The following is a 25290-nucleotide window of genomic DNA, read 5'->3' as shown; positions in this document are numbered from 1 at the left end:
CTATCAGAAGAGAGACTAAGAAGGAAACTGTCTCTAACCAGGCTGGATCACACTTCCAAAAACAACTACCCAATCTCGATGGCTTAAAATAAAAGAACTCAGTTCCTGCTCAGGTAAAACGCTGACTTTCCCTCCACACCAGGCAGGGACTCACCTCTTCCTTCTGAAAGCTTCTTCATGGCCTCCGGGCACGGGATGGTTACTCTTGCCTGTCGATTTGGTTGACAAATGCTTAGGAGGTTGGTGAAGGTACCATTAGTCAGAATCTCAGTAAACCACTGGTGGGTGGAAGTCTCTGGAAGGTGGGTCCTGAATGCAGAGGGTAGGACGTGGAGATCAGCAGGCATCGGTGTCTTGCTCTGGCCTTTTCCCCTTGCCCTCTCTCCCTCCCCGCTTTCCTTTCTCCCTCCCTTCCTCCCTCCCTCCCCCTAGGTCTGCTTCCTGGCTTCTGTACTCTGAGCTGTTCATCCTCTGCACTCCTTGCAAGGCAGCCAGGCACAGTGGCGCACGCCTTTAATGCCAGAACTCTGGAGGCAGAGGCAGGGGGATCTGTGAGTTCAAAGCCAGTACTGTTACATAGAGAAACCTTGTCTCAAAGGTTTTTAATGTGGGGGGACTGAGTCTGGGTAGTGACTCCCAGCACTTGGGAGGCAGAGGCATGTGGATCACTGTGAGTTCAAGGCCAGCCTGGTCTACAAAGCAAGTCCAGGACAGTCAAGATAACATAGAGAAACCCTGTCTTGGGTGGGTGGGTGGGTGGGGGAACCATTTTGTTAAAATGTCAGCAAAAAAAAAAAATGGACATGCAGTATTGTTGGTATTTATTGCACATATTGTTTCCTAGGTAACTTCAAAATAATTTATTTACATGTCTTTACTTGCTTTACCTAGCAACGTTATTAATGTGCAACATCAATGTGAGATGAAAGAGTTGAAGCAAGTATAGATTAAATAACTTATTCTAAAGTCACAGGGTTTATAAAGAGGGAAAAACTGGTTTTGAAAGCACACAGTCTAGTTTCAGGATATGTACACGACACTGTAATACCTTCCTCATCAGATAGAGAAGGTGAGTCAAATTTTCAGATTGAGGGTGAAAATCTTTTGGACATCTATTGTAGTGTGTCTGCTACAATTAGTAGATACTTGCACCCAGTTAAACTTGCATCCACTTAAAGTGGGAATTAAAAGTAACTCTCCCAATGACAGTGTGGGAGAATGGGCTAGTGCAGAAGGCAGAACTTTCAAACAATGTATCACACATGAGATGACTCTGGCAGTGATGAGAGCGAAGAACTTCGTGGTTAGTGTAGCGTTCTGCCTATTGAGAAAATTTCTTTGTGAGAAGGGCGGAGTAGGGAAGGGGTTTAAAACTCCCAAAGAAAAAATTTCTCCTTCTTGAACAGGAAGTCTCTACGCTATTGATACTCTCATCACCAGCAAATTTTTTCTGTTCACGCGCGCGCGCACACACACACACACACACACACACACACACACACACACTCACTCACTCTTCCGAGGCAGGGTGGACCGCTGCAGCGTGGAGGACTACGGGCAGGGGGCGCCCTCTCCTACAGGGCCTCTCCATCTTGTGGCAAGCTCCCCTCCCCTCGCTGCTCTTGGCTAGCTGAGAAGGCGGAAGCAGCGGCGGCCGCGGCTGGGGCTAAGGCTCCGGCCGTCGGCGGACCCGGTAGCTGCGGCCCTCGAGCCGGGAGTTTGGCGCCGAAGCCACTTGCTCTGGGAGCGCCGCGTGTGTCGGCCGTGCGGTGCGTCCGGGGGAGACTTCCCGGTCGGCTGTGGCGTCTCTGCGTTGAGCTAGCGGTGAGTGAGCGACTTTGAACTTGAGTTCAGCGGCGGGGGAGAGTCGCCCCCGGCTTCCCAGGGCACCGGGAGTTGTCGCCTGGGGCCCTTCCCTCCCACCGACCGGAGAGGCCAGTCCCGCGTCCTCCCTCGGGTCCAGGACTCCGCCCCCTGTCTCCTCCAGTCTGGGTAGCCCTGGGACCCCCCCCCCCCCGTTTGGGCACAAAGCAGTCTCTGTCCCTGGCGTCTGACAGATTCAGGATGCGCCCGCTGTCCTCCCAGGTCTTCCTGCTGCTCTGGACCCCACAGGTCCTCCTGGACCCGCCCCTGGTCTAGGAGCCTGTCCCGGCGTTCCAGTACCCTTCTTCCTCACTGTATCCTACTCCTCGGCCCCTCTCATCCTCTCGTGTTTTCCCCTTCCAGGAAAGGAAATCGCCTGCTGTGTTTTCCTGTCCCTTCCATCTTAAATTTAAAAAGAAAAAGAAAAAGAAAAAAAAATCCCTTGAAACTCCCAGAGTGCAGGGGAAAACTTTTTGTGTTCCCTGTTAAATTCGAGAGAGGTAACAAGTTAAAAAAAAAAAAAAAGTGATGACACCAGTGTTTCCTCCCCTCCCCTGCACTCTAGCGATTGTTCCAGACGCCGTGTTGCTAAAGCTGTTCCTAGTATTTGGCTTCAGGGGAACTCCAGATGAGACTTAGACTGCCTTAGTGTGTGGACAGAAAGCACCTAAAGCGCAGATAGACAGGATTTGCTTGTTTCTTGGCGAGCAGGTGACTAGCCTGCCACACAAGTCTAGAAACGAGAACAATTTGTCACATCCGAAATGTTGGCTTTGTGACTTGAGCTGCTGGCATGTTGTATCTTCTTTGATGATGCTCAGAGGTAAAGGAGGGTTTTTTTTGTTTTGTTTTGTTTGTTTGGGTTTTTATTTTTGTTTGTTTTTTGAGGTGCCGATGGGGTATAGATGGTTTGGAGTCATGTAACTAGAGGAAAGTGTTGAGCCAGTGGTTGGCCACAAGAGTCGTCTGAGTTTCAACCTAGATGCACTGTGTGTACTATTTCAAAAGTATAGCCTGTTTTTCTTGCTTGTCTTGATATCTACTGCTAATAAGTTTTGGCCACTTGATTTGTGTAAACGATTGTCCAGAATCCTTGGCTTTTGGAAGAGCATGTAAGTCTTGAGTAAGGAAAGCTCCTTGAATTTGGGTTCAAAACTAAATTACATCAATTGAATATTTGTGCCTTTTCTTAACCATTGCAGCACATTAGCAGCAGCACGTCTTTGCATTTTACCAGTGGATTTTTAAGGACTCCTGTTCTTAAGGTTCCTGTTAGTAAAGAAGTTTGGATTTTTGTTTTTTGTGTTTTGTTGTTGTTGGTTTTTGTTTTGTTTTGGAGGGTTTTTGTTTGTTTGGTTGGTTGGTTGGTTGGTTTTTTCAAGACAGAGTTTCTCTCTGTGTATCAGCTCTGGCTGTCCTGTAACTCACTCAGTAAACCAAGCTGGCCTCGAACCCACAGAGATCTGCCTGCCTCTGCCTCCCAGGTGTTGCAATTAAAGGCGCACACCACCACCGACTGGCCTGAATTTTTGTCTATTTTACATAAACCTGTGTGTGTGTGTGTGTGTGTGTGTGTGTGTGTGTGTGTGTGTGTACATGTATGTACACCTTCTTGCATAAGCTCGCCTGTGGAAGTCACAGGGCAATTCACTTCTTTCCTTCCACCTGGTGGCTCCCACCTAGTGAGCCCCTTGTAGTAGAGAATTAAAAGTAACTTGTCAGTATTTTCTTTTATGTGGTTTTGACTTATGAATTACGTGTTTACTTATATATGAGCTCCAGCTGACTTAAAATGTATGCGTTCAGGACATAACTCACACGTTTCTTTAGTTTCACACAACCTAGCGTTAGCATCTGGTTTTGTGGGTCATCCTACCCTGCCCACGAGACCTCTATCCCCTTTACTTTGGATTATAATATATACCTAGATAGAGACCTGTGATAAAAGCCATGATTTCTGGCGAGGCTAATTTCATTATTTACTTACTGCGGAGTTGAAGTCGGCTGGTAATGGTTATTTCATTAAAGCGAGCCTTACTGGATTCTCTAGGGGCAAACGATTGCAGTCATGAAGCACCAGATAAAAAATGACTTGAATTTCACTCTGCCACTTCTATTCATAGGGAAAGCCACCCAAATAAGTTAAAAAAAAAACTGTAAGAAATAATTATACCAAAGCGTATTAATTTACGTTAGTGTGTCTGGAGCCTGATTTTGTAGCAGCTCATGAAGGGGATCCCCAGAGCATAGTGTTTCTGCACATCCACATTATGTTCGTATCTCTGTAGCTGATTCAATGTGCTTGTCCTTCTTCTCCAAGTGTTAATTAAGATAGCTATTCATTGCAGGGAAATTACAGGTAGGAATATAAATATGCCATTGCAACATGTGAAAATAGCTTTCCTCAGAAGAAGTAAACATAAAAATACTAAATGCTACTCACTTATACTTGGTTCAGCTTAAATTCCCTGATATTAATTAAACTGCAGTCTGGTTACTATAATAGTGTTAAGGTATTGCAGTATATTAAATACACACACACACACACAAAAAAAAAAATGCGCACACATTCCATAGGCTTTCAAGTAGTGAAAACAGCTTGATTTTTTTTCTAATGATAACACCCCTGGTGTGTGTGTGTGTGTGTGTGTGTGTGTGTGTGTGTGTCTGTCTGTCTGTCTGTCTGTCTGTCTGCCTACTTGCCTGTTGTGTGTAGCCCACAGAAGCCAGAAGAAGTATCAGATCCCCTGGAGCTGGAAGTATAAGCAATTGTAAGCCTTCTGACATGGATCCTGGGATCCAAACGTGAGTCTTCTGGAAGAACTGCACTTGTTCTGAACTGCCAAGCCACCTCTGCAGTGCCCAAGGAGGGATCTTGAACAGACACTCATGGCTGATGAGAGAGTTCGAGAATGTCGTGGCCATGTCAGTCCCCTTTATGCCTTCCTTATGCTCTTGTCACTCCTTTGTCCGAAGATGCTTGTATAGGTTTTCGTATGGTTTGGTTTTTTTCGAGACAGGATTTCTCTGTGTAGCCCTGGCTGTCCTGGAATTCACTCTATAGACCAGGCTGGCCTCGAACTGAGAAATCCTCCTGCCTCGGCCTCGAGTGCTAGGACTTAAAGGTATGTGCCACCACTGCCCAGCTGCTTGTATAGGTTTTTAAGAGTCCACCTACAGCCTGGTGTGGCAGGTCATTCCTTTAAACCCAGCAGAGGCAGGTGGATCTCTTGAGTTTGAGGCCAGCTTAGTCAACATAGTGAGTTGTAGGATAATCAGGGCTACTGGAAGAAACCCTTCTGTGGGGTGGAGGGCACTTACAATGTACTCCTTCAGTGGAAATCCTTTTAAGGAATTGTTACTACTAGGCATGTTTTCCTAGGATCATGTATTCATAAAAGATCTCTTTAAATCAATGACACTCAAGTCTTGAACTAGACAACAAGAAAGCAGTATAGAGGCTGCTGGGTAAGCTGAATTTAAACTAAACATGTGGCGGGACAGGAAGACTTGACTTACTTCATGCCTGTCACCTGGCTAGCACTGCTTGCAGCTCAGTAGCAAATGTAATGTCTCAGAAGTGAATCTACAAAGCAAAGCAAAACAAAACAGCTATAAAAAATTCAAGGGTTGAACTGTATCACGGTGTATAAAGGTGTATAACAAGGGTGTATAGGATGAGCTCTTGTAAATGCTCTGGGAAGGAAGACTAGAAAGCCTTTGATAAATATTGGATAAGCAACATCATTTATCAGAAAATTTTAAAATTACATGCCCTTTGACCCAACAAGTCTACTTCTAGAAAACATGACTAAGGATGTAGGTTCAAGACTGTGCACGAGAAGGAACATAGCAAAGGATATAATACATATTTTGGCATAGCTGTCATTGTCCTCAAATGTGAAGGCAGGAAGGGGGATCTTATGCTCAGTCTTTGTACAGAGGCATGCATGCCTAGTTCTGCTGTGAATCACTGTCCCTCATTCCTTCCTGTCATCCAGTCAGAATGAGCCTCTCCTAGTTCACATTAAAAATGGGAAGGCTTTGGGAGATAATTTCAACTTTTCAAAATTATATAAAAAATAAAGTAAAATGGCTTGAAGTCTCTGGTGAGTCATTGGCCAGACCACACTCAAAAAGGACTAAAACTTAAATGGTTTTTATCCACAGATAAAGATAATATAGTGCAGAGGTGCCTACGTTCTGGGGTCAAGGAGACTTTGGGGTTTGATCCAACCCTGTTAGTTCACTGGAGACCTTGGCTAAGTTGACCTTTTTAAGCTCTGTGGTTTTCACCCTGATAAGTGAGGACAATGCTGTGTAAAACTGTATGGAAGAATAACTTGTTCTGATGGCCAGGTACAGCTCTCAGATAGAACCTGTTGCTAACCCCAAGAGAGGAAACTGAAGCATAGCAGGATTACTCACTCAGCTCAAATCTTGACCAAGTGATGAGAAAGGCCTAGATGCAAACTGTCCAGCCTAGCCCTGAGCTCTGCACTGCGCCACAGTACTGCCCATGCAGCCAGAGCACTACCACTTTTAGGGTTTGTGGGGGTTTTTTTGTTTTGTTTTTGTTTTTTTCGTTAAGATTTATTTTATTTTTAATTATCTCTCTCTCTCTCTCTCTCTCTCTCTCTCTCTCTCTCTCTCTCTCTCTCTCTGTGTGTGTGTGTGTGTGTGTGTGTGTGTGTGTGTGTGTATCTACATAGATGTGAGTTCAGGTGCTTATAAAAACCAGATCCCCTGGAGCCCAAGTTACAGGTGGTTGTTAGCCACCCAACATGGATGAAGGGATGAGCCTTGGGTCCCCTGGAAGAACAGGAGCTCTGACCTTTGAGGCATATAAAAGGTGGAAAGATTGTGAGCGCCCATCATGATTTCCAGTTCAGGGGATTGCACCTAGAGCCTCATGCCTGGCAAGTCCTGTACCATCAGGCTGTTTTCCTAGCCTTTTCTGACTATACTGAAGCAAGGTCTCACTAAGTTGTCGAGGCTTGCTTAAAATTTGCAGTTCTGCCCCAGCTTCCCTAGTAGTTGAGATTACAGACCTGCCCTATTAAGCCCAACTGAGAACTTCCTTCTTTTTATTATTATTATTGTTGTTATTATTATTAGGGTTTTTGTTTTTTTCAACACATTTGTGTACTGTTGTCTGAGAGGTGTAGGTGGCACATGTATGGAGGTCAGGGGACAACTTGTGGGCTCCAGGGACCGAACTCAGGTGGTCAGGGTTAGGGACAGCACTTTTCTGATAGCTGTTGCTGAGTCCCCCATCAGACAGTGGCACACCAAGTTTTCATATAGACACGCATGGAGGTAATTGTCTGCTGTGTTGACTAGAGGTTTGCATTCTGCTTCTAGAACTATAGTTTACATTAGGACTTTCCTCAATGATGATTATCTAAGCTAAAGATGTAGTTGGTTATATGTGTTATAAGGTGTTTTTATATGTTCACATCTCGTGTATGTAACATAACAGTTTAGAATTTGAACTCATTTGGCTGCTCCCAGTAACAATGTTTTCCATAGGCAAAGAAACCTCACATGTTTTTCCAGTCATTAGTAATGAAACATGGTCATCTGACCTGGCTGACAGCAGAAGGAGACAAACATAACTTAAATTCCATCCTATCTCTATAATAGAAATTGACACACTAAGCATTTAGAAATCTGCATGGAATTTTAGATACAGAAGAAGAAACAAAGTACAAATGGTTCCCGTTATTTGCTCCAGATCACACTCTGGCTGCTGTGTGGTCACTTGGTTCCCTGCTGCCTGGTTTCTCTTCAGCTCAGAATACTTAATGGACTTTCAATAACATAAAGAACCTCCTCAGAGCTGGAGGGATGGCTCAGCCATTGAAGGCTAGGCTCACAACCAAAACTGTAAGAATTTGCACTGCAGTCTGGGCATGACAGTGCTCTCTGTCACTGGAAACAGGTGGTAGAGGAGGGCGTTGTGTTTGGAGCACTGGTCCTTTGTAACTTTGTGTTGTCATTGCATTAGACCAAGACCTCTCCTTGAAAGATCTGTCTGGTATGTGTTCCCCATAGGTGATTCATGAGGGAATCAGATCACTAACTGTGAAGTGGTGGTCATATGGAACAGCTCAAAACACTTTAAAAGTTAATTTGTAAATAATATTAAAACATATGAACAACTGGTGACTTAGTATAGTGAGCTATATGTTTGCATGCTAAAGCATTTTTGTTGTTTTCTTCTTGCTATGTTTACAGATCAACTGGTAACAAAGCTACTATGAGCCTGTTAAACTGTGAAAACAGCTGTGGGTCCAGCCACTCCTCAAGTGACTGCTGTGCTGCCATGGCCACCTCCTGCAGTGCTGCAATGAAAGATGACAGTGTGAGTGGCTCTGCCTCCACGGGGAACCTTTCCAGCTCCTTTATGGAAGAGATCCAGGGCTACGATGTGGAGTTTGACCCACCTTTGGAAAGCAAGTATGAGTGCCCCATCTGCCTGATGGCTTTACGGGAAGCGGTGCAAACACCATGTGGCCACAGGTTCTGCAAAGCCTGCATCACCAAGTCCATAAGGTATTTGATTTTAAGAGAGAACGGTGCCCTGTAACCACCAAATGCAAAGAGCGTGTTAGAAACAGGCTGTCTCAAGGGCAGGCGGACAGAGAAAGCTGCTTACACAGCCGTACATAAATATATAGCTTGGTGTGAGCTCTAACAGGCCTTCCTCCTCCTAGCCTTACCTTCTCCCAGTCTCATACTGCAGCCAAAGTGGTCCTGTGTGCAAGTCAACTGATGTCCCCCTTGGCTCAGAATATATTTGATGAGTTCTCTGGGAGTGAAAGGCCATCTGATTCATGGTCTGGCCTCTCCAAGCATTCACTCTCCTTCACTCCTTTCTGCGTGCTGTCCACTGTACATGTCAGGCACAGTCCTGCCTTGCTGATGCCCGACTCTGCTTGCCTTCTAGCACTTCAGATCTTCCTGACCAGGCTATATTTTCCCCTCGCACTTTTGCCCTTAAACACGTACTAATGGATGTGTTTTGTCTGCCTCCTTGAGACAGAGATGTTACATTGTTTTTCTCTAATTACAGGAGCAGTGCCTTCCCCATAGTAGCATTTATATGTAATTGTTTTAAGTGTGTTAATATACAAGAGAAAAAGGCCTCATTCAGATCAGCTAGGTCCCACCTCCTGGGTCCCATTCCCTCCACACTGACCAAAAGACTATGAACCCACAATTGGATTAGTCAGAGCCCTCATGAGAGTTCTAGTCACTTCTCCAAAGCTCTGTTTTGAGCATTGCTGCATTAGGGACCAAACTGAAACAATTCATGAGTAGGCTAAAGCCATCCTGGGCTTCTCAGTGGTCTATACATTTTTATCTTTTAATTTCTGTATCAGCTTTTCAATAAAATGTGAAATTAAGGAGACCATATTCATACCTGGAGCTTGAATTAAGTTGCAAGGGAACAAAGCACATCTCTTTGGTTTGAGGGGAAATGTGTTGCCTAGCACTGAATGAATAAGAGCTATAGAGGATAAGGTTGTTTGTGTGTTTGTTTTCCAGCCTTGGCACTATTGCTATTCAGGGACAGATACTTCTTTGTTGTGGCAGAATGTCCTCTCCCTGTTAGACCATTAGCCGCATGCCTGCTGTGTGTCTACAAGATGCTAGCAGAATCGCCTTCAGTCCCACATGTGAGGTCATAGTGTCTCCTGGGTCCTCTGGTTTAGAACACAGCAGATGGGTGTTTAAGGCTCATCCTCCTGTACATGTCTTAATATAAGTAGGTAAAAGTGGTAGCACATGTGACATGCTGGGTTTTTGTTTTGTTTTGTTATCGGTTTTTTTGTTCTGGGTTTTTGTTTTGTTTTGGTTTGTTTTTTTTTGTTTGGTTTGGTTTTGGGTTTTGGTTTTTCAAGACAGGGTTCTCTGTGTAGCCCTGGCTGTCCCAGCTTTGTATACCTTGAACTCAAAGAGATCCGCCTGCCTCTGCCTCCCTGAGGGCTGTGATTATAGGTGTGTGCCACCATTTTCAGCCATGCTGATTTCTTACAGGTAGAAATGTGTACTGGTTTACCAAGTATCCAGGAAGGGAGCTAGCTAATCTTTAGAAGTCTTTATAGTAAAGTATTTTGAAAGTTGTAGGACAGTGTTACGGTTTAAAAAAAAAAAAAAAAGTAAATCCCACAGGAGGAAATTGGAGGCTTTCTCTCATTTCCTTTGAAGTTAGAAATGGCTGCATACTATCACTTTAATGCTCTTATGAACTGCTATAACTTCTTCATTCACTATTATTCAAGAATTCAAAATGGATCTAATTTCATTTTCTTTGGATTACCTAAACTATGATTTTAGGTTTACTTAGAAAAGTTTCTTACTTTCTCTTTTATAAGATTTATTCCTGGCTTTCTGTACTTTAAAGTGTCTGAAGTATCTGATGGTTTATTCTCTAATTTTTTTTTTTTTTTTGAGACAAACGTGTAGTGCTGGCTGTCCAGGAGCTCCCTATATAGACCAAGCTGGCCTCAAACTCACAGAGATCCCACACCTGGCGTGTATTATATAATCGTAAATAGACCCTATAATGATCATCTCTGTGCCTCTCTTTGATTAGTTCTGTGCTGTTTGATCCCAGACAGCATGTCCAGTCCTAGCAGCAGGCAGCGTGGAGGAGATGTTTCAGTGGTGGAGAAGGCTCCTATGGCCTACCTCATTATCATATTTTGTTAGACAAGATTGAAACATCCCTGCATACCAGGAGAGATGGCTCTGTGGTTAAGAGTGTTTACTGCTCTTACAGAGGACACAAGTTCAGTTCTCAGAGCCCCCTATCAGGCGGTTCATAACTGACTGTAACTACAGCTCCTCCTAGGATCCAACACTTCTGACCTCCATGAGCACCTGCACTCATGTGCACATACCTCCACACAGATACATACACATAATTTAAAATAAAAATATAATCTTTTAAGACAAATTTGATTCCGGGCAACGTGGTACATGCCTTTAATCCCAGCACTCAAAAGGCAGAGGCAAGTGGATCTCTGTGATTTTGAGGCCAGCCTGGGCTATATAATTATTTCCAGGATAGCCAGAGCCATACTGTGAGACCCTGTCTGGAAAAAAAAATTTCTTTGAGACATTCCAAAGTAGTTCACCTGAGATATGCAAATAAAATCACCCTTTTGTTGCTGAGGAGCTAGAATACCAAGGGGAGGCCTCACTTCAAAGCTTACCAGAAGCCTCAGAAGGGTGCTGCTAACTGCTTCAAGATTTGTTTGTAACTGACCAATAAACTGTAGGCATGGTGCTAATACTGTGAGCAGCATAGTCTGGCTTACTGGTAGACTATACAGGTGTATCAGAGCGCAGGCCAGCCAGATGGCCGCCTCTTCCCTAACTAACCTTCACTTGATTTTTATGCCAATCAACCTATGATTTTATTCAGTGTTTTGCCTATTTTCTAGATGTAATCTATGCCACAATCTACAACCTGTTAGCTCTCAATAGATAGTCAGTGCGGTCCTAGTTCGCATTCATTTCATAAATGAATTCATGGACTCTACATTATGCATATCATGTTGGTGTTGCTGTGCAGTATAGTACATTCTGTTGTTTGGAGAGCTAGTTAATTTTCCAAGGTGCATGGTTAAGGCCACTAACTCTAAGTTTCCTGCTTCTTTTAGGGATGCAGGTCACAAGTGCCCAGTCGACAATGAAATACTGCTGGAAAATCAACTGTTTCCTGACAATTTCGCGAAGCGAGAGATTCTTTCCCTGATGGTGAAGTGCCCAAATAAAGGCTGTTTGCAAAAGATGGAACTGAGACATCTCGAGGTATCAAGGATGCTTTCTGGCTGTTGTCACAGTGTCATCTCTAGAGCATAATGACTGCTGTGTTGTCTGGGTCGTGCTATAGCTAGCAGATCAGGATTGACTAATACAGCATATTCTTACCAAATACTCAGAACCCTTTCACCATTGAATGTAAAAAATTAGAAAAAATTTTTTTTCTTTCTGCTTTGGCTTTGTACCAGCAATAAAATAAGTCTGTGTTCTTAGAAGATTTTCAGATCAGGACACCTACAGTATAACAGTTGAAGCGCTCCTTAATTGCAAGAGTTACATTTTAACCCCATAACTTTATAGATAATTTTCTTTTTAATTAAACAAATCAACTATTTGATTCTTTCTTTCTTTCTTTCTTTCTTTCTTTCTTTCTTTTTTTTTCCTTAACCAAAAATCAAATATGGGCAATACTCTGTTTGAAATAAATGTTTAGGGCATAGTTGAACTCTATCCCTTTTATTTAGCTCTTTCTACTTTTAAAAAAAGATTTACGTGTGTGTGTGTGTGTGTGTGTGTGTGTGTGTGTGTGTGTGTGTGTGTGTTTGAGTGTATACCATGTGTGTGCAGGTACTCATGGAGGCTAGAAGAATTTTGGGATTCCCTGGAGTAACAGGAGTTGTTATCAGCCCAGTGTGGATGCTGAGAACCCAATTCAGGTCCTCTTGAAGAGCAGCAGTCACTTTAACCACTGAGCCATCCCATCCCTTCAGCCTTTTTTATGGGAGTGACCCTTTTAGCATAGTATAAATTGTTAATCTTGAACTATAATTTCTTTCCAAAACTTCCCTACCTGGAAGTATAAACTTGAGACGTCACATTCTTTTTAAAAGCTTGACATCCACAATTATTATCTGGAAGACTCCATTAAGACCTTCATACTGTGTATGGCTAGAGAATGTTGCCTTTAGCCACTGTTCTAATTTGGTTTCTGTTGATGTGATAATACACTCTGACCAAAAGCAGTTTAGGGTAGGAAAGGGTTTGTTGGGCATACAGTCCCATGTCATAGCCTGTTACGGAGGAAGTCAGGCCTAAAACTCAGGCGGAGGAATTGGAGAAGCATGGTTTGCTCAGCTAGCTTTCTTATACAACCCAGGACCACCTGCACAAGGAATGGTGCCACCCACGGTGGGCTGCCCTCCTACATCAGTTAACAGTCAGGACAGTCCCTGTGGACATGCCTATAGGCCAGTCTGATCTGAGCAGTCCTTCAAATGGGTGACTTGGGTTATATCAAATTGACAGTGAAAACTAATTCTGAAAGAAAAAAAAATTGTATTTTTAAAAGAGATTATCTTTAGAAAATTTTTTAGGGTTTTCAAATACTAATTAATAGTCTTTTTTTGTACAGGATCATCAAGTACATTGTGAATTTGCTCTAATGAATTGTCCCCAATGCCAACATCCTTTCCAAAAGTGCCAATTTAATACACACATTATCGAGGATTGTCCCAGGAGACAGGTTTCTTGTGTAAACTGTGCTGTGTCTATGGCATATGAAGATAAAGAGGTATGTGCTAACTTAGATTTGCTAATTGCATTTTAAGTACATATTTGAAAGGGCTAGCATTAGATAAGGATATAACTACAAAAGTGAATATATATTATCAAATTTTAAAAACTAATTTTAAGAAAGAAATGAAGTTTCAGGGCATCCACAGTTTATAAGTGTGGAGTTTGTATTTGCCCTTAAAAAGCATTTTAAATTAGTTATTAAGAGTAAACAATGAACAAAAGCTGCTAGGAAAGGTATATACAGGTTTACTTCCCCATCTGAATTTTAATGAATGATCTGATCGCAGACAAACAAGTAGTATGATTACTGTGTAGGATTTATCCAGACTTGTTTCACAAGGAATGTGAGCTATTGTGTCTGTAAGAAAGAATTCATTAAATACAGCAAAGTGTGTTCCTCTGGTGTTACGTCATTGGCTCCACTCACTTTTTAATATGTATATCATACCTTAACCTTTAAAAGGAAGCATTATGGTGCCTGGCAGCATCATGACGGTAGAGCAGTTGTTTTCATTCAGCTGAGATGTAAAGAGGCTATCATTCTGACATCATCAATGTCCCGCAACATTGAAACCCTACCTTTGTACTCTTAATTAAAATAACCTACATTATTTTATGTTCTTTTATAACTAATATGTAGTTACTTCTTTAGACTTTTATTCTTCTAAGTTTGTTCCTTTGGGAAATTGAGCACTTTCTACTTAGTATGTTGATAAAGTAGTCAAAAGTCAGCTAACTTGCTAATAATAAATATGTAAAGTCTCAGTCATAATTGGAACAAATTGGTACCTTTGTCAACTTAAACAAATGAAGAAGGGAAGGTTATCTATTTCTCAGCATATCAGTTAAACCAAAGTTACTGTGTTCTAGATAAATGGGGCTCCCCTTCTAAGAACTTAGGTACCAAAGCCTTGTGCCCTAATGCTATTTGTTTGTTTACTTCAACTTACTGGAAAGAATTGCTATTAAATTGTCATGCTGCTGCTAAAAATTGTTGCCTTTGGAGAATTACAGCATCAGCAAGTGCTACCCATGCAGATCAGGGGTACTCTGCCTTGAGGGTAAAAAAAAGTCTCTAACTCTGTTTTGCATGCTACCATATTCTTTGAAGGAGTCTGGAGACTGAGCCTCACTAACCGGCAAATGTCTCACATTTAACTTTGCATCAACAAATGCCCTTCTTATGTTCAGATGAAAAGATTACTATCTATAAAAGTCAGTCTTTTTACTGTTTCAGATTTTCTCTCTGAAATTTTTCTTAATTTTTTTCATTTCTGAATTCTCTCATACAACTTAGATCCACGATCAGAGCTGTCCTTTGGCAAATGTCATCTGTGAATACTGTGGTACAGTCCTCATCAGAGAGCAGGTAGGACTGTCTTCTGCAAATCACTATTTCCTTAAGAACTTGAAGAACTGCTAGGGTTTTTTAAATTCACAATTTAAATCAATAAAGAAAAATTGGTATATGTTTAAGCATTCTACTGTACAAAGATTATAAAAATTAATGCAAGTAACATTTCAAAGGAACAAAAATCTATCATTTTTAGCTGCTTAAGATTCCTAAGTCATAACTGGGCTTAGTGGTGCACGCCTGTAATCCCAGCACTTCGGGAGGCAGAGGCAGGTGGATCTCTGTGAACTCAAGGCCAGCCTGATCTACAAAGCGAAATCCAGGACAGCCAGGGCTACACAGAGAAACACTGTCTCAGGAAAAAAAATCCGGAGTCATTTGCATGATACCTATGTTTATATGTATCTCTGTGAGTTCAAGGCCAGCCTTGGCTACATAGTAAGTTCCAGGACTACATAGAGAGCCCCTTCTCCCAAAAAAAAAAAAAAAAAAGGAAAAGAAAGACAAGAGGATTCCATTGGCTAGGGATGGAACTCAGGGGAGTAGAGAATCTACCTTGTGTTTGATCCCCAGCACAGACAAAGAAATTAATTAAAACTGAACCAAAACCAGTAGTTCTAAGATCAACTTAAAGAAAAGGCAGACTTGAAGAGGAACATATTTACACATTGAAATGAGGGCCTGGTTGTCAGAGACTGGCTGAGAGAAGGAGGAAATAGGAGAAAGCCCGTCTGCTCAGTACTGTGTTGCGCCAGTTGCTGGGCATGCAGAGGGCTCCCAGAGCCTGTAGCCTCCCAGCCACAGTGAACTTCATCAAAGGCAGCAGGGACAATAGAAAACTGTTATATTTTAATTATTAATAAAGAAAGGAAAATTCCATCCAGTTGCTCTCTGTTGACATTTAGGGAGTTAACCCACAAAGGATGAATATTAGTCACTAAATCTGTGTGTGTCCAAAAAAGTCTATAAGTGAAAAAAAACTCACTGATTATCTTACTTGTAGAAAGAAACATAGGACCTGCCACTTGACTAAGTGTTTCCATGTCCCTGTTAGTAAGGTAGTATTTTTCCAAGAATCCTCATTTGAAAGTGTTAAACGTTTGCTCATGAAGTCATCTCACACCTCTGGTTTCCTTTTGTTGTTTTCAATTAATCTTTAAAGAAAACTATGGTATGCTTATAAAAGGTCAAAAAATTTAATAAAGACAGAAACCATAAATGAAACACCAGAAAACTTGGACTTTTATTTTTGCTGTGACATTAACCTCACTTCAGTCAACAACTATGGCTCAATTTCTAGAGAAAATTAGGCTCTCCTTTCACTTGGCTCCCAGATGTTTGTCGTCTTTCTGTCCTTCATCCTCTTGCTCTTCCTCCTTCCTTTCTTTTCTTTCTCCTTTCTGTACTGGGGCTTCACATCCCAGGTTCGCACATGCTAAGCAAGTATACTCCACCTGTCCAGCCCCTTGGTACCTTTTCTGTGGTTGGTTGGTTGGTTGGTTGGTTGGTTTTGGTTTGGAGGCGGGTGTTTGTTTGTTTGTTTGTTTGTTTTTTAAATATGGTCTCTCCGTGTAGCCATGGTTGGCCTGGAATTCACTGTATAGACCAAGCTGGTCTCAAAGGTAGGGAGATACACCAGCCTCTGCCTTGAGTGCTGGGATTAAAGGCATCTGCCATTATACTAGGCTACCTTGGTACCATTTTCTAAATATGATCTTCCTTTAATGCATCTCACCCTAAAGAAGATATCTTTGAGCCCTCAAATCAAAGACTGAAATTCCTCTATCCTTTCCATCATGGTCACATGACTGTCTTGGCAGATGCTCTCAAGAGCATCAGCAATGCTAAGAAGAGAGGCAAACACCAGGTCCTTGACCATGACAAGGAGGCATGGCTAAATTGACAAATTTGAAATCATTGATGATCACAGAGCTGAGAAAGTCATTGTGAACCACACAGGCAAATGTGGAATGATAAATCCTAGACTTGACAAGGCTCAGAGACCTAGAAAAATGACAGAACAATCTGTCACATCCCATCAGTTTGGCTTAATTGTACTCAACCTCAGGGGACATCGTGGACCCTGAAGAAGCAAGATAAGAACACAGAGGATTGTGTCATGGTTCTTCTTGCTATAGGTAGTTTGTTGTATATACGTGTAATAATATAAATGTATATGTAAAAAATTTAAAATGTTAAAAAAAAGCGCACGAGAGAAAATCCTGGGATCCTTTTTCTAGAGATATAAACACACAATAAAAGGCCTCTGTAGACTGCTTGGGGTCTGTCCTTTTGAACCTTTCTGGCAAAATAGCAAATGGCCAGTAGTGTTGGTTATACTGAGTGGTGACACTTCTCTTGAATCAACTAAGACAGTCCTGTGACCACACCATCGCTTGAGTTGAAACTGGGGTGCTGTGTCCAGCCCAGGATGGTTGTGTCTCAACCATATACTGCCAGAGTTTTAAGAATAAGATGATTTATGAAAGGTCATGTGAGAAGTAATGGATCTATTCAGTGTCTTTAATAAATGTATGGCTGGTCCCTAGACCACAAAGAGAGAGGGGGAGACTGAGAGGGAGAGAACAGCTTTGGATTTGCCATGGTAGTTGTTAGGCATGTTTTCTTGAAAATTGCCACAAGAGGGCAGCAGTTCCCTACACTAGAAACAAACCCATTTTAAGAAATGAAGTTTAGTGAATTGAGAGGTGATATAAGATGTTAATACTTAATTTCTCTCAGAATTATGAAGAAGCTGTGGATAATTCAAAGTTTTTCTTAGTGTAATATAAATTTATTTTTAAATGTATTATCATCTAGAGCATAATATACAGAGACATTTTTCAGCCTTCCTCTTGATTTTCAGATGCCTAATCATTATGACCTAGACTGTCCAACAGCTCCAATCCCTTGCACATTCAGTGTTTTTGGCTGTCATGAGAAGGTAAGTTTTCCTTGAACCCCTACCCGGACTAGCCGATGGACATTCTCCACTGTTGAGTGGAGAAGGAGATCTAACTTTCACACAAACTCTGGTGCCCCATATTTGAACATGTCCCTTGGACGGAGATGCCTGGTGGCACTCAGAGGAAAGATAATAGGTCACCAAGGAGAGACTTGATACCGTATGAGCATATTCAGGGGGAGGAGGTCCCCCTCAGACACAGACTTAGGGGAGGGGAGGGGAGTAGGGGGGAAGTGGGAGGAAGGGAGGAATGGGAGGATACATGGGATGGGCTAACAACTGAGATGTAATATGAATAAATTAATAAAAATGTATTTAAAAAAAAAGGAGAAAAAAAAATAAATAAACTTTCCTTTAATTAGAGAGTAAATTTACTTCCAATGTTACTATGTCTCACGATACTAAGAAAGAAAATTTAAAAAATCTGTGCAAGTATGAAAAGTAAGTGTTAGAGGGATTTAACAAATGAAATACTTTTAGTAAAGAAAGATTTATTTGTGAAGATTAAAAAAAAAAAAGGTAAGTTTTCTTTGAATTCTAGAATATGAATTTTTAAAATATACTAAGGTCTACCATCTACTGAAGAATACAAATTTATAAAACACTTATATAAACACTTGATGTAAATTATTATGATTATCAATGCTATTAAACACAGATAGTTACCAGTGGCTAAAGTATTTAGGTAGGCACGACTGAACGTGTTTAGATTAAATCTTTGTCTTTTTTAATTTGTGTGCATATTATGAATGCACATCAGTATGTGTGTGGGTACGTGTTCTATGGCACGCATTTGGAGGCCCAAGGACAGCTTCTAGGAGTTAGTTTTCTCCTTCTGCCATGTGGATCCCTGGGGACAAAAGGGCAGTCAGTCTTTGGTGGCAGACACCGTTACCCATTGAGCCATCTTACCTCCTGTGGAAGGAATCTTAACAGGTGGGAAACCCGTGCTCAAGGCTGCCCTAGAGGATGGCTCAGGAGTTCCTACATCAGGTGGCTCACAGTAGCACGGAACCCTATCCCCTGGGGTCTGTGGCACCTGCATTCACATGTACACCCTAACATAAAACACACATGCATACCTGTAATCTCAGCACTCAGGAGGCAAAGGTAGGTGGATCACTGTGAGTTCGAGGCCAGCCTGGTCTACAAAGTAAGTCTAGGACAGCCAGGGCTACACACAGAAACCCTGTCTTGAAAAACAAAAACAAAAGTCAAAAACATATTCTGTTTCTGAGGCGAGAACAATAGAGGAAGAAGGGGCGTGTGGAAAGAGCCTGGGTGTTTGTTGTCTTTGAGTCAGCAGAGAAGGACGGGTGTAGACCCTAGTTTGACAGAAGGAAAGGTATCGGAGTGACAGCTGAGAGTCAGTGAGTGTCAGTTGGTTTTAGTAAAATAAGGGAATTATTTCGTTGGATCAGGTGACAACAAAGAAGTGACAAAGGTTTGAGAAATTGTGATGCTACTTCCCAAACCTCTTGTCTGTCTAGCCAGGTCCTTTTCCTCGTCCTCAGTGAGTGCTCCCAACTTAGGGCTTGTGCTTCGTTTCAGATGCAGAGGAATCACTTGGCCCGACACCTGCAAGAGAACACCCAGCTGCACATGAGACTGTTGGCCCAGGCTGTCCATAACGTAAACCTCGCTTTGCGGCCGTGTGATGCTTCCTCTCCGTCCCGTGGATATCGTCCAGAGGACCCGAATTATGAGGAAACTGTCAAACAGTTGGAGGGTCGCCTAGTAAGACAGGACCATCAAATCCGGGAACTGACTGCCAAAATGGAAACTCAGAGTATGTATGTAAGCGAGCTCAAACGAACCATTCGAACCCTCGAGGACAAAGTTGCTGAAATGGAAGCACAGCAGTGTAATGGGATTTACATTTGGAAGATTAGCAACTTTGGGATGCACTTGAAATCCCAAGAAGAGGAAAAACCTGTTGTCATTCACAGCCCTGGATTCTACACAGGCAGACCTGGGTACAAGCTGTGTATGCGCCTGCACCTTCAGTTACCAACGGCTCAGCGCTGCGCAAACTATATATCCCTCTTTGTCCACACAATGCAGGGAGAATATGACAGCCACCTTCCCTGGCCCTTCCAGGGCACAATACGCCTTACGATTCTTGATCAGTCTGAAGCAGTAATAAGGCAAAACCACGAAGAGGTCATGGATGCTAAGCCAGAGCTGCTTGCCTTTCAGCGGCCCACAATCCCACGGAACCCCAAAGGTTTTGGCTACGTAACATTTATGCACTTGGAAGCCTTAAGACAGGGAGCCTTCGTCAAGGACGATACGTTGCTAGTGCGCTGTGAAGTCTCCACCCGCTTTGACATGGGTGGCCTTCGCAAGGAGGGGTTCCAGCCACGGAGTACTGACGCAGGGGTGTAGCATCCATTTACTTGCATGTAAAAACTGGGAACCACATGGGAAAACTGTGCTTTCCCTGCCTGGCCCAATAGGCAGTACCCAGACAAGCACAGGAAAGGGTAAGACCTCGAGCAGACGTCGTCAGTGAGACCACTTCCCACTTTTTACAGTTACAAATCTCTGAGGCAGTTTTCATGACAATCTCCGTGTTCCTCATGTCTCCAGAACTTAGCATTCAAAGGGCCTGTGTGCACTGTTTGCCAGTGGATCGCTTCACTGCATTTCCGTGGGCTTTTCTTGTTCATGTACTTTACTGTAAGAAAGGCCAGAGTTAGTGTACTGAAGCTCATCATTTAATGATACTAGGTGCCTTTAAGACTGTAGGCTTGTGGGACATGTGTGTACCGTATTAAATGTGGGACTCACTACTGCCTGCTGCGCTCATGTCAGGGAGAAAGGTCCTGCTCTGGTATGGAGTTCTCATTTTAGTTGATTGCTGTGAATTTTAGAAGCTTTGAACCATGATCCCTGGAAGGCTTAAGTTCTCATGTCCTCCCTTCCCCATTGTTCACTAAGGATCCAGGGACTGGTTTAACCCTTACCTATTTAGTGTGAACTTACTGTCCGTTGAGCACCAAGTCTTCCTCCCCTGCTCGCATATTTTGAGGCTCCTGGCAGCATCTTCTCCACTTTGTGATAACTGTGGTAGCACCATCGAGTGATACTGTCTGCTCAGTGCAGCCTAGTTTCTCATCCCTGGGCATGTCTTCTGCTGTTTGCAAACACAAAATCACCAGCACAAACATTAAAAGTGACTCAACTCATTAGCATCTCATGGATGACAATGACAGTAGGCAGGAAACTTCAGCCCTCTTCACTGCCTTTTGATTTAACTTAGTTGAAATACAATTGATTTCTTCAAGGGGCTAGAGAAATGGCTCAGTGGTTAAGAGCATTGGCTGCTCTTCCAGAGGACCTTGGTTCAATTCCCAGCACCCATATGGCTCACAACTGTTCCATAGGATCAGACACACTCCTACAGACATACATGCAGGCAAAACACCAATGTACATGAAATATAATAAATAAATAAAAGTTGATTTCCTCAAAAGAAATTTTGTTAGAACTTGGGAAATTGTTGTAGGTTCTTGAGAGATGACTGAACCAGCGTTGGCTGTCATGGCTGTATGGACACTCAGCTTGAGTGGTGGCGTGCCGCTCAGTATAGTTCTGAGCATATCCTGTGGACTCTATGGGCATGCCCAGGTGTCCTGATGTGGAGAGGTGACTGCTGTGCTGCTGTGTATGTTAGTGGCCTGTACATGTACAGTACTGTGGAATCTAGTTCTCAGGGAGTCCCACAACTACTAGAGCCTTTATAGGAAACCCAAGGATCCACCTTCTGTTGTTTATGCGAGATTACTTAAGGTTTCTGCTAATTAGAAAGGCATTTGTATGTCCAGCTGGATCAGAGCCCCTGGCCAGTGCTCAGATCTGCCTTGCTTTCCAGAAGACCCTGAGAGACCTTGACATTGGTTTTCATTTGTAGCCTGTCCCCTGCCAGTGTCACTTTCACCTCTTCATTTTTCTCTTTGCTTCCATTCCACCCGTAAAGGTGAAGGAAACATCTTGTCTCCTACTGTTAGCACAAGCTTTCCTGGTAATATGTGTCCCTTAGCTCAGCTGCCAGCCGACTTGAGGCACTTACAGTACCTCCTACCTGGGGAAACATGCATTGCCCTTCTTCCCGTAGTTGTTTCCCAGGGAATAAATAAATGTGGGGTTTTTTGAAAAAGCAAGTAGTACTTATTTTTGTATTTATTTAGAAAATGCCTCAAGATGTACTCAGCTATTCAAGGACTTATTTTCTGTATATATTCTTAATTTTTAAAGTATTATATAATAAGTATTTTATCAGGAGAAAGTTAAATGTCACCACAGAATATCAACTCCCCTCCACCTCTTGGCTTTGAAAAAGGAAATGGTATTTAAAAATTTCCTGATCAGATTTTTATTTAAAAGATGTCAGTATTGGGTAGTAAGAACAGTCATTTCCTGCCTTGGTTTTTCCTTTTTTTTTTTTTTTTTTAAACTCCAGCATCTTAAGGGGGTTTTTCGTTTTGTTTTGTTTGCATTTCCCAGCTCAATGTTGTTCCTACTGTAAGGCAGGTTGGACTAGATCTTTCTAGCACCCGAGCTGAGCAGCTCAGTGCTAGCAGCTCACCACTGACAGTACACTCACTAAAGGCTGTCCCTGTCCCTGCTGCTAACATGGAGGCTTGCTTCAGTTCGTATCCATCAGCTGAAGTGCATCTTGGGCAGTTTTAGGACTTCTAGCCAAGCAGTTATTTTATGATACTTAGTTGCCATGAATGCAGAATCAAATAAGCTGACATTCAAAGCCAAGCCTTACTAAGGTCAGCTGAAAGTTGAGGCTTACCCTAGAAAACTGGCTTCTTTCTACACTTCTTAACTGCCGCCCTCCCTCCCTCCCACACATTCTTCGTAGGTCTGTGAGAAACTATACAATCTAGAGTGTGTTGGCCATCTGCTATTTTTTTATTGTTTTTTTCTTAGAAAAATGTGCAACTTACTATTGGAGGTTTTTCTCCAAGTCAAATATTTTCCTACTAGAAATAGGCCAGATGGTGGTTGTAGTTTGGTAACCAGTTACTGTCCATTGGCTAATACCATTTCTAGCCATTCAGCATTCAAAAATAAAGAAGAAAGAAAAGTGAATTAGGATGCACGTAGTGCTTTTTAGCCCTAGCAAAATCTTTGTTTGCTGTTATTGTATTTTCTTTGTTTGGTTGGTTTTCAAGACAGGGATCCTCTGTTGTAGCCTTCACTGCCCTGGACTCACTTTGTAGACCAGACTGGCCTCGAACTCACAGAAATCCACCCACCTCTGCCTCCCTAGTGCTGGGATTAAAGGTGTGGGCCACCACTGCCTGGCCCCTAACAAAATCTTAACTGACAGGTGTTGGATGACCTCCAACAGTTCAATTCTGTAACTGTATAAAGTTGAATTTGTGCCATGGTCAATCAGAGTTAAGACAAACTTGTGAATTATGCATGCAATTAAAATATCTTCTCTTTACCGGGAAGTTGTTTGTTACTAGAGTTTTCTTAATTTTCTTGTGACCAGAAAATGTTTTAATTACAAGAGAGGTTTCTCTAACTTAAGACTCTGAAATGCTTTTCTCTTTTTTTCTGTTATTCTGTTATTCTGTTATTCTTCTGAGTTGCCCCAAATGCTCCCCATTGTCCTAACATAAAATGCCATTACACTTTTATGGGGTATTTGGTGATTAGTTTCCATGATGCCTTAAGGGGTTCGATAGGACACAGTCAATAGTCACTTGATTGTCTCTTGAAATACTCTTTTTACATGTCAGCATTCTCAGGATAGTTCTCATTTATTTCATAATTGATGTGGTTGCCTGTGGGATGGATTTGTGCTTCCCAATTCCCAGAATCCAGAAAAAAATGAAACTAGATGTGACCAACCTGAACGTGCTCACATTTGGCCTTATTTAAAGTCACTGGAAATGGATTAACATAGTTATTTTAATGAGTGCTGCCTGTGTCCACCCCCATCCGAAAAGTTCAGGCTAATAAAAAAAAAAAAAAAAACGAAAACAGGGAAACAATTCTAGTTGAAAGTGTTGTGGAATGTGGAGAGGCGCTCCTCTTCCTACCCTGTGTCTCCTGAGCAGAACCAGCCCTGCCTGGCAGAGAAGGAGTGAGCCTGCTATAGAGGCTTGCCAATCAGAATTAACTCCGTCTGTCTCCTGAAATCCCTTTCCCTCCGGTGCTGGTCCCAGAAGAGGGTGGAGATCCCTTTTCTGGTTGCTGCTGAGCCCCGCTTCCTCGCATCCTGTGCTTGGGCCTGGCCAATAGTAACAACACTTGATGAAAGCCAGAGGGGAAGCTGGCTGGACTCTAGGTAGCATACTTTTCTGCCGTCCCCCCACCCCCCAGGACTTTATTATGGCAGTTCTCAAATATGCACATACTCTTAAAGCCTAGTGGGCATCTACCCCCTAGGCTCTGCAGTAAACGTTTTTTGTTTTTTTTTTTTTTGGTCAGGTTTGCTCTGTGATGCAATGCTACTTATAATGTAACTTCTAGTTTTTCTTTAAGACTGTTCACTCCTGAAATAATTAGACAACTTGGAGTTGTCTAAAATTCTCCTTGGAAACGTGTGATATTTTGTTGTAATTCAAATTGTAGCCTCCACTTTATGCCAACTTGAAATGTGTGTGAATGTTATGCGTAAATTTTAATCTTATTTCTTTGTCTACAGGAGTATATTTTTGGAGTATTTTTCATAAAGGATTTATTTAGAAATTTCTGGTTATGTAGAATATTCTTATGTGAGTTAATTCCATGGGTAAGAGTATAATTGGGGCACATTTTGCTAATATGTATGATTTCAGGATTATGTTCCCTGGGGACTAAAGATGAGTGGTTTAGCATATAAATGCTAAATTTAGAGTCTGGAGATAGATTGTGGTGAGGGGACTCTGTGGCCACAGAGTGATGATCCTCAGAGGCAAGAAGAGAGTTCAGTTCAACGCAACTAAGTAGTTGTTGATTCAAACTTTTGGGAGTCTAACCCCAAGTGGTTGGGTTTTGGCATATTTAATCACAGTACAGTTCGGTGAACACTTTTCTCGTGATAATTAACTCAACCCTGTGTATACAATCAAGCATACATAAATCTCTTTGATGAACAAAGTAAGCTAAATAAACTTGGACATGATCATATTAAAGCTTTATAAAGTACACGTGGCACCTTCCATGATGGGTTTTATAGACTGACTGAAAAAAATACCAAGCTTTTAATATGGGTCTGAAGGAGGGTCAGGTGTGGTCTCTTACCACACAGATTGCACAGGGGTCCTCAAGATAGAATGTTTGTCCCCAGCTTTCTGGGTGGGTGAGAGGTTATGTATTCCTTCCCTTGAGGGAACAAGGCTGTGTGCTAACATTCTAGGCTCCTCTAATGCTAATCTGTGAGCACAAGGACCTCCATGCCTCCTACAGACTTCACTGCTAACTGACCACATAGGTTGTTTTATTTGTGATAGTTTGCCTACCTGTAAAGTGGGAACTAGAATTTGAAATATATTTATTATGGACTGGGTAATATTAATGCTTAAATCTATCTTTGAAGGTATTTTAGAGACTTAGGGAGGCTGCGTATAGTTTTATAACTATGAAAAATGGGAGAATAAAAACTGACTTTAAAAATCAAAATGCAGGGCTGGAGAGATGGCTCAGAGGTTAAGAGCACTGTCCTGTTGTTTCAAAGGTCCTGAGTTCAATTCCCAGCAACCACATGGTGACTCATAACCATCTATAATGAGATCTCGTGCCC

The 25290-nt window shown here is 42.3% G+C and overlaps 1 protein-coding gene across 1 annotated transcript; it reads left to right on the top strand.

The window, feature by feature from the left end:
- The first annotated feature begins 1649 nt into the window (after positions 1 to 1649).
- On the top strand, positions 1650 to 24693 carry TRAF6 (TNF receptor associated factor 6). The gene is made up of 7 exons (XM_084775936.1): positions 1650 to 1824; positions 8104 to 8421; positions 11541 to 11691; positions 13055 to 13213; positions 14516 to 14587; positions 17439 to 17516; positions 19089 to 24693. Exons 2-7 carry the CDS (start codon positions 8126 to 8128, stop codon positions 19923 to 19925), a joined length of 1593 nt encoding a protein of 530 aa, XP_084632062.1. The 5' UTR covers positions 1650 to 1824; positions 8104 to 8125; the 3' UTR covers positions 19926 to 24693.
- The last annotated feature ends 597 nt before the right edge of the window (positions 24694 to 25290 follow it).

This window comes from Acomys minous (assembly GCF_964271855.1).
Source record: "Acomys minous genome assembly, chromosome: 3".
NCBI lineage: Eukaryota > Metazoa > Chordata > Mammalia > Rodentia > Muridae > Acomys > Acomys minous.
Note: the sequence above shows the minus strand (reverse complement) of the source record. Positions and strands in the feature narration are given on the sequence as shown.

Bases quoted from the DNA above. Each gene is read 5' to 3' on its own strand.
- TRAF6 (XM_084775936.1), top strand. From the start codon at position 8,126: ATGAGCCTGTTAAACTGTGAAAACAGCTGTGGGTCCAGCCACTCCTCA. The intron at 11,692-13,054 runs GTATCAAGGATG...TTTTTTGTACAG, and splicing joins TGGAACTGAGACATCTCGAG to GATCATCAAGTACATTGTGA. The intron at 17,517-19,088 runs GTAAGTTTTCCT...GCTTCGTTTCAG, and splicing joins TTTTTGGCTGTCATGAGAAG to ATGCAGAGGAATCACTTGGC.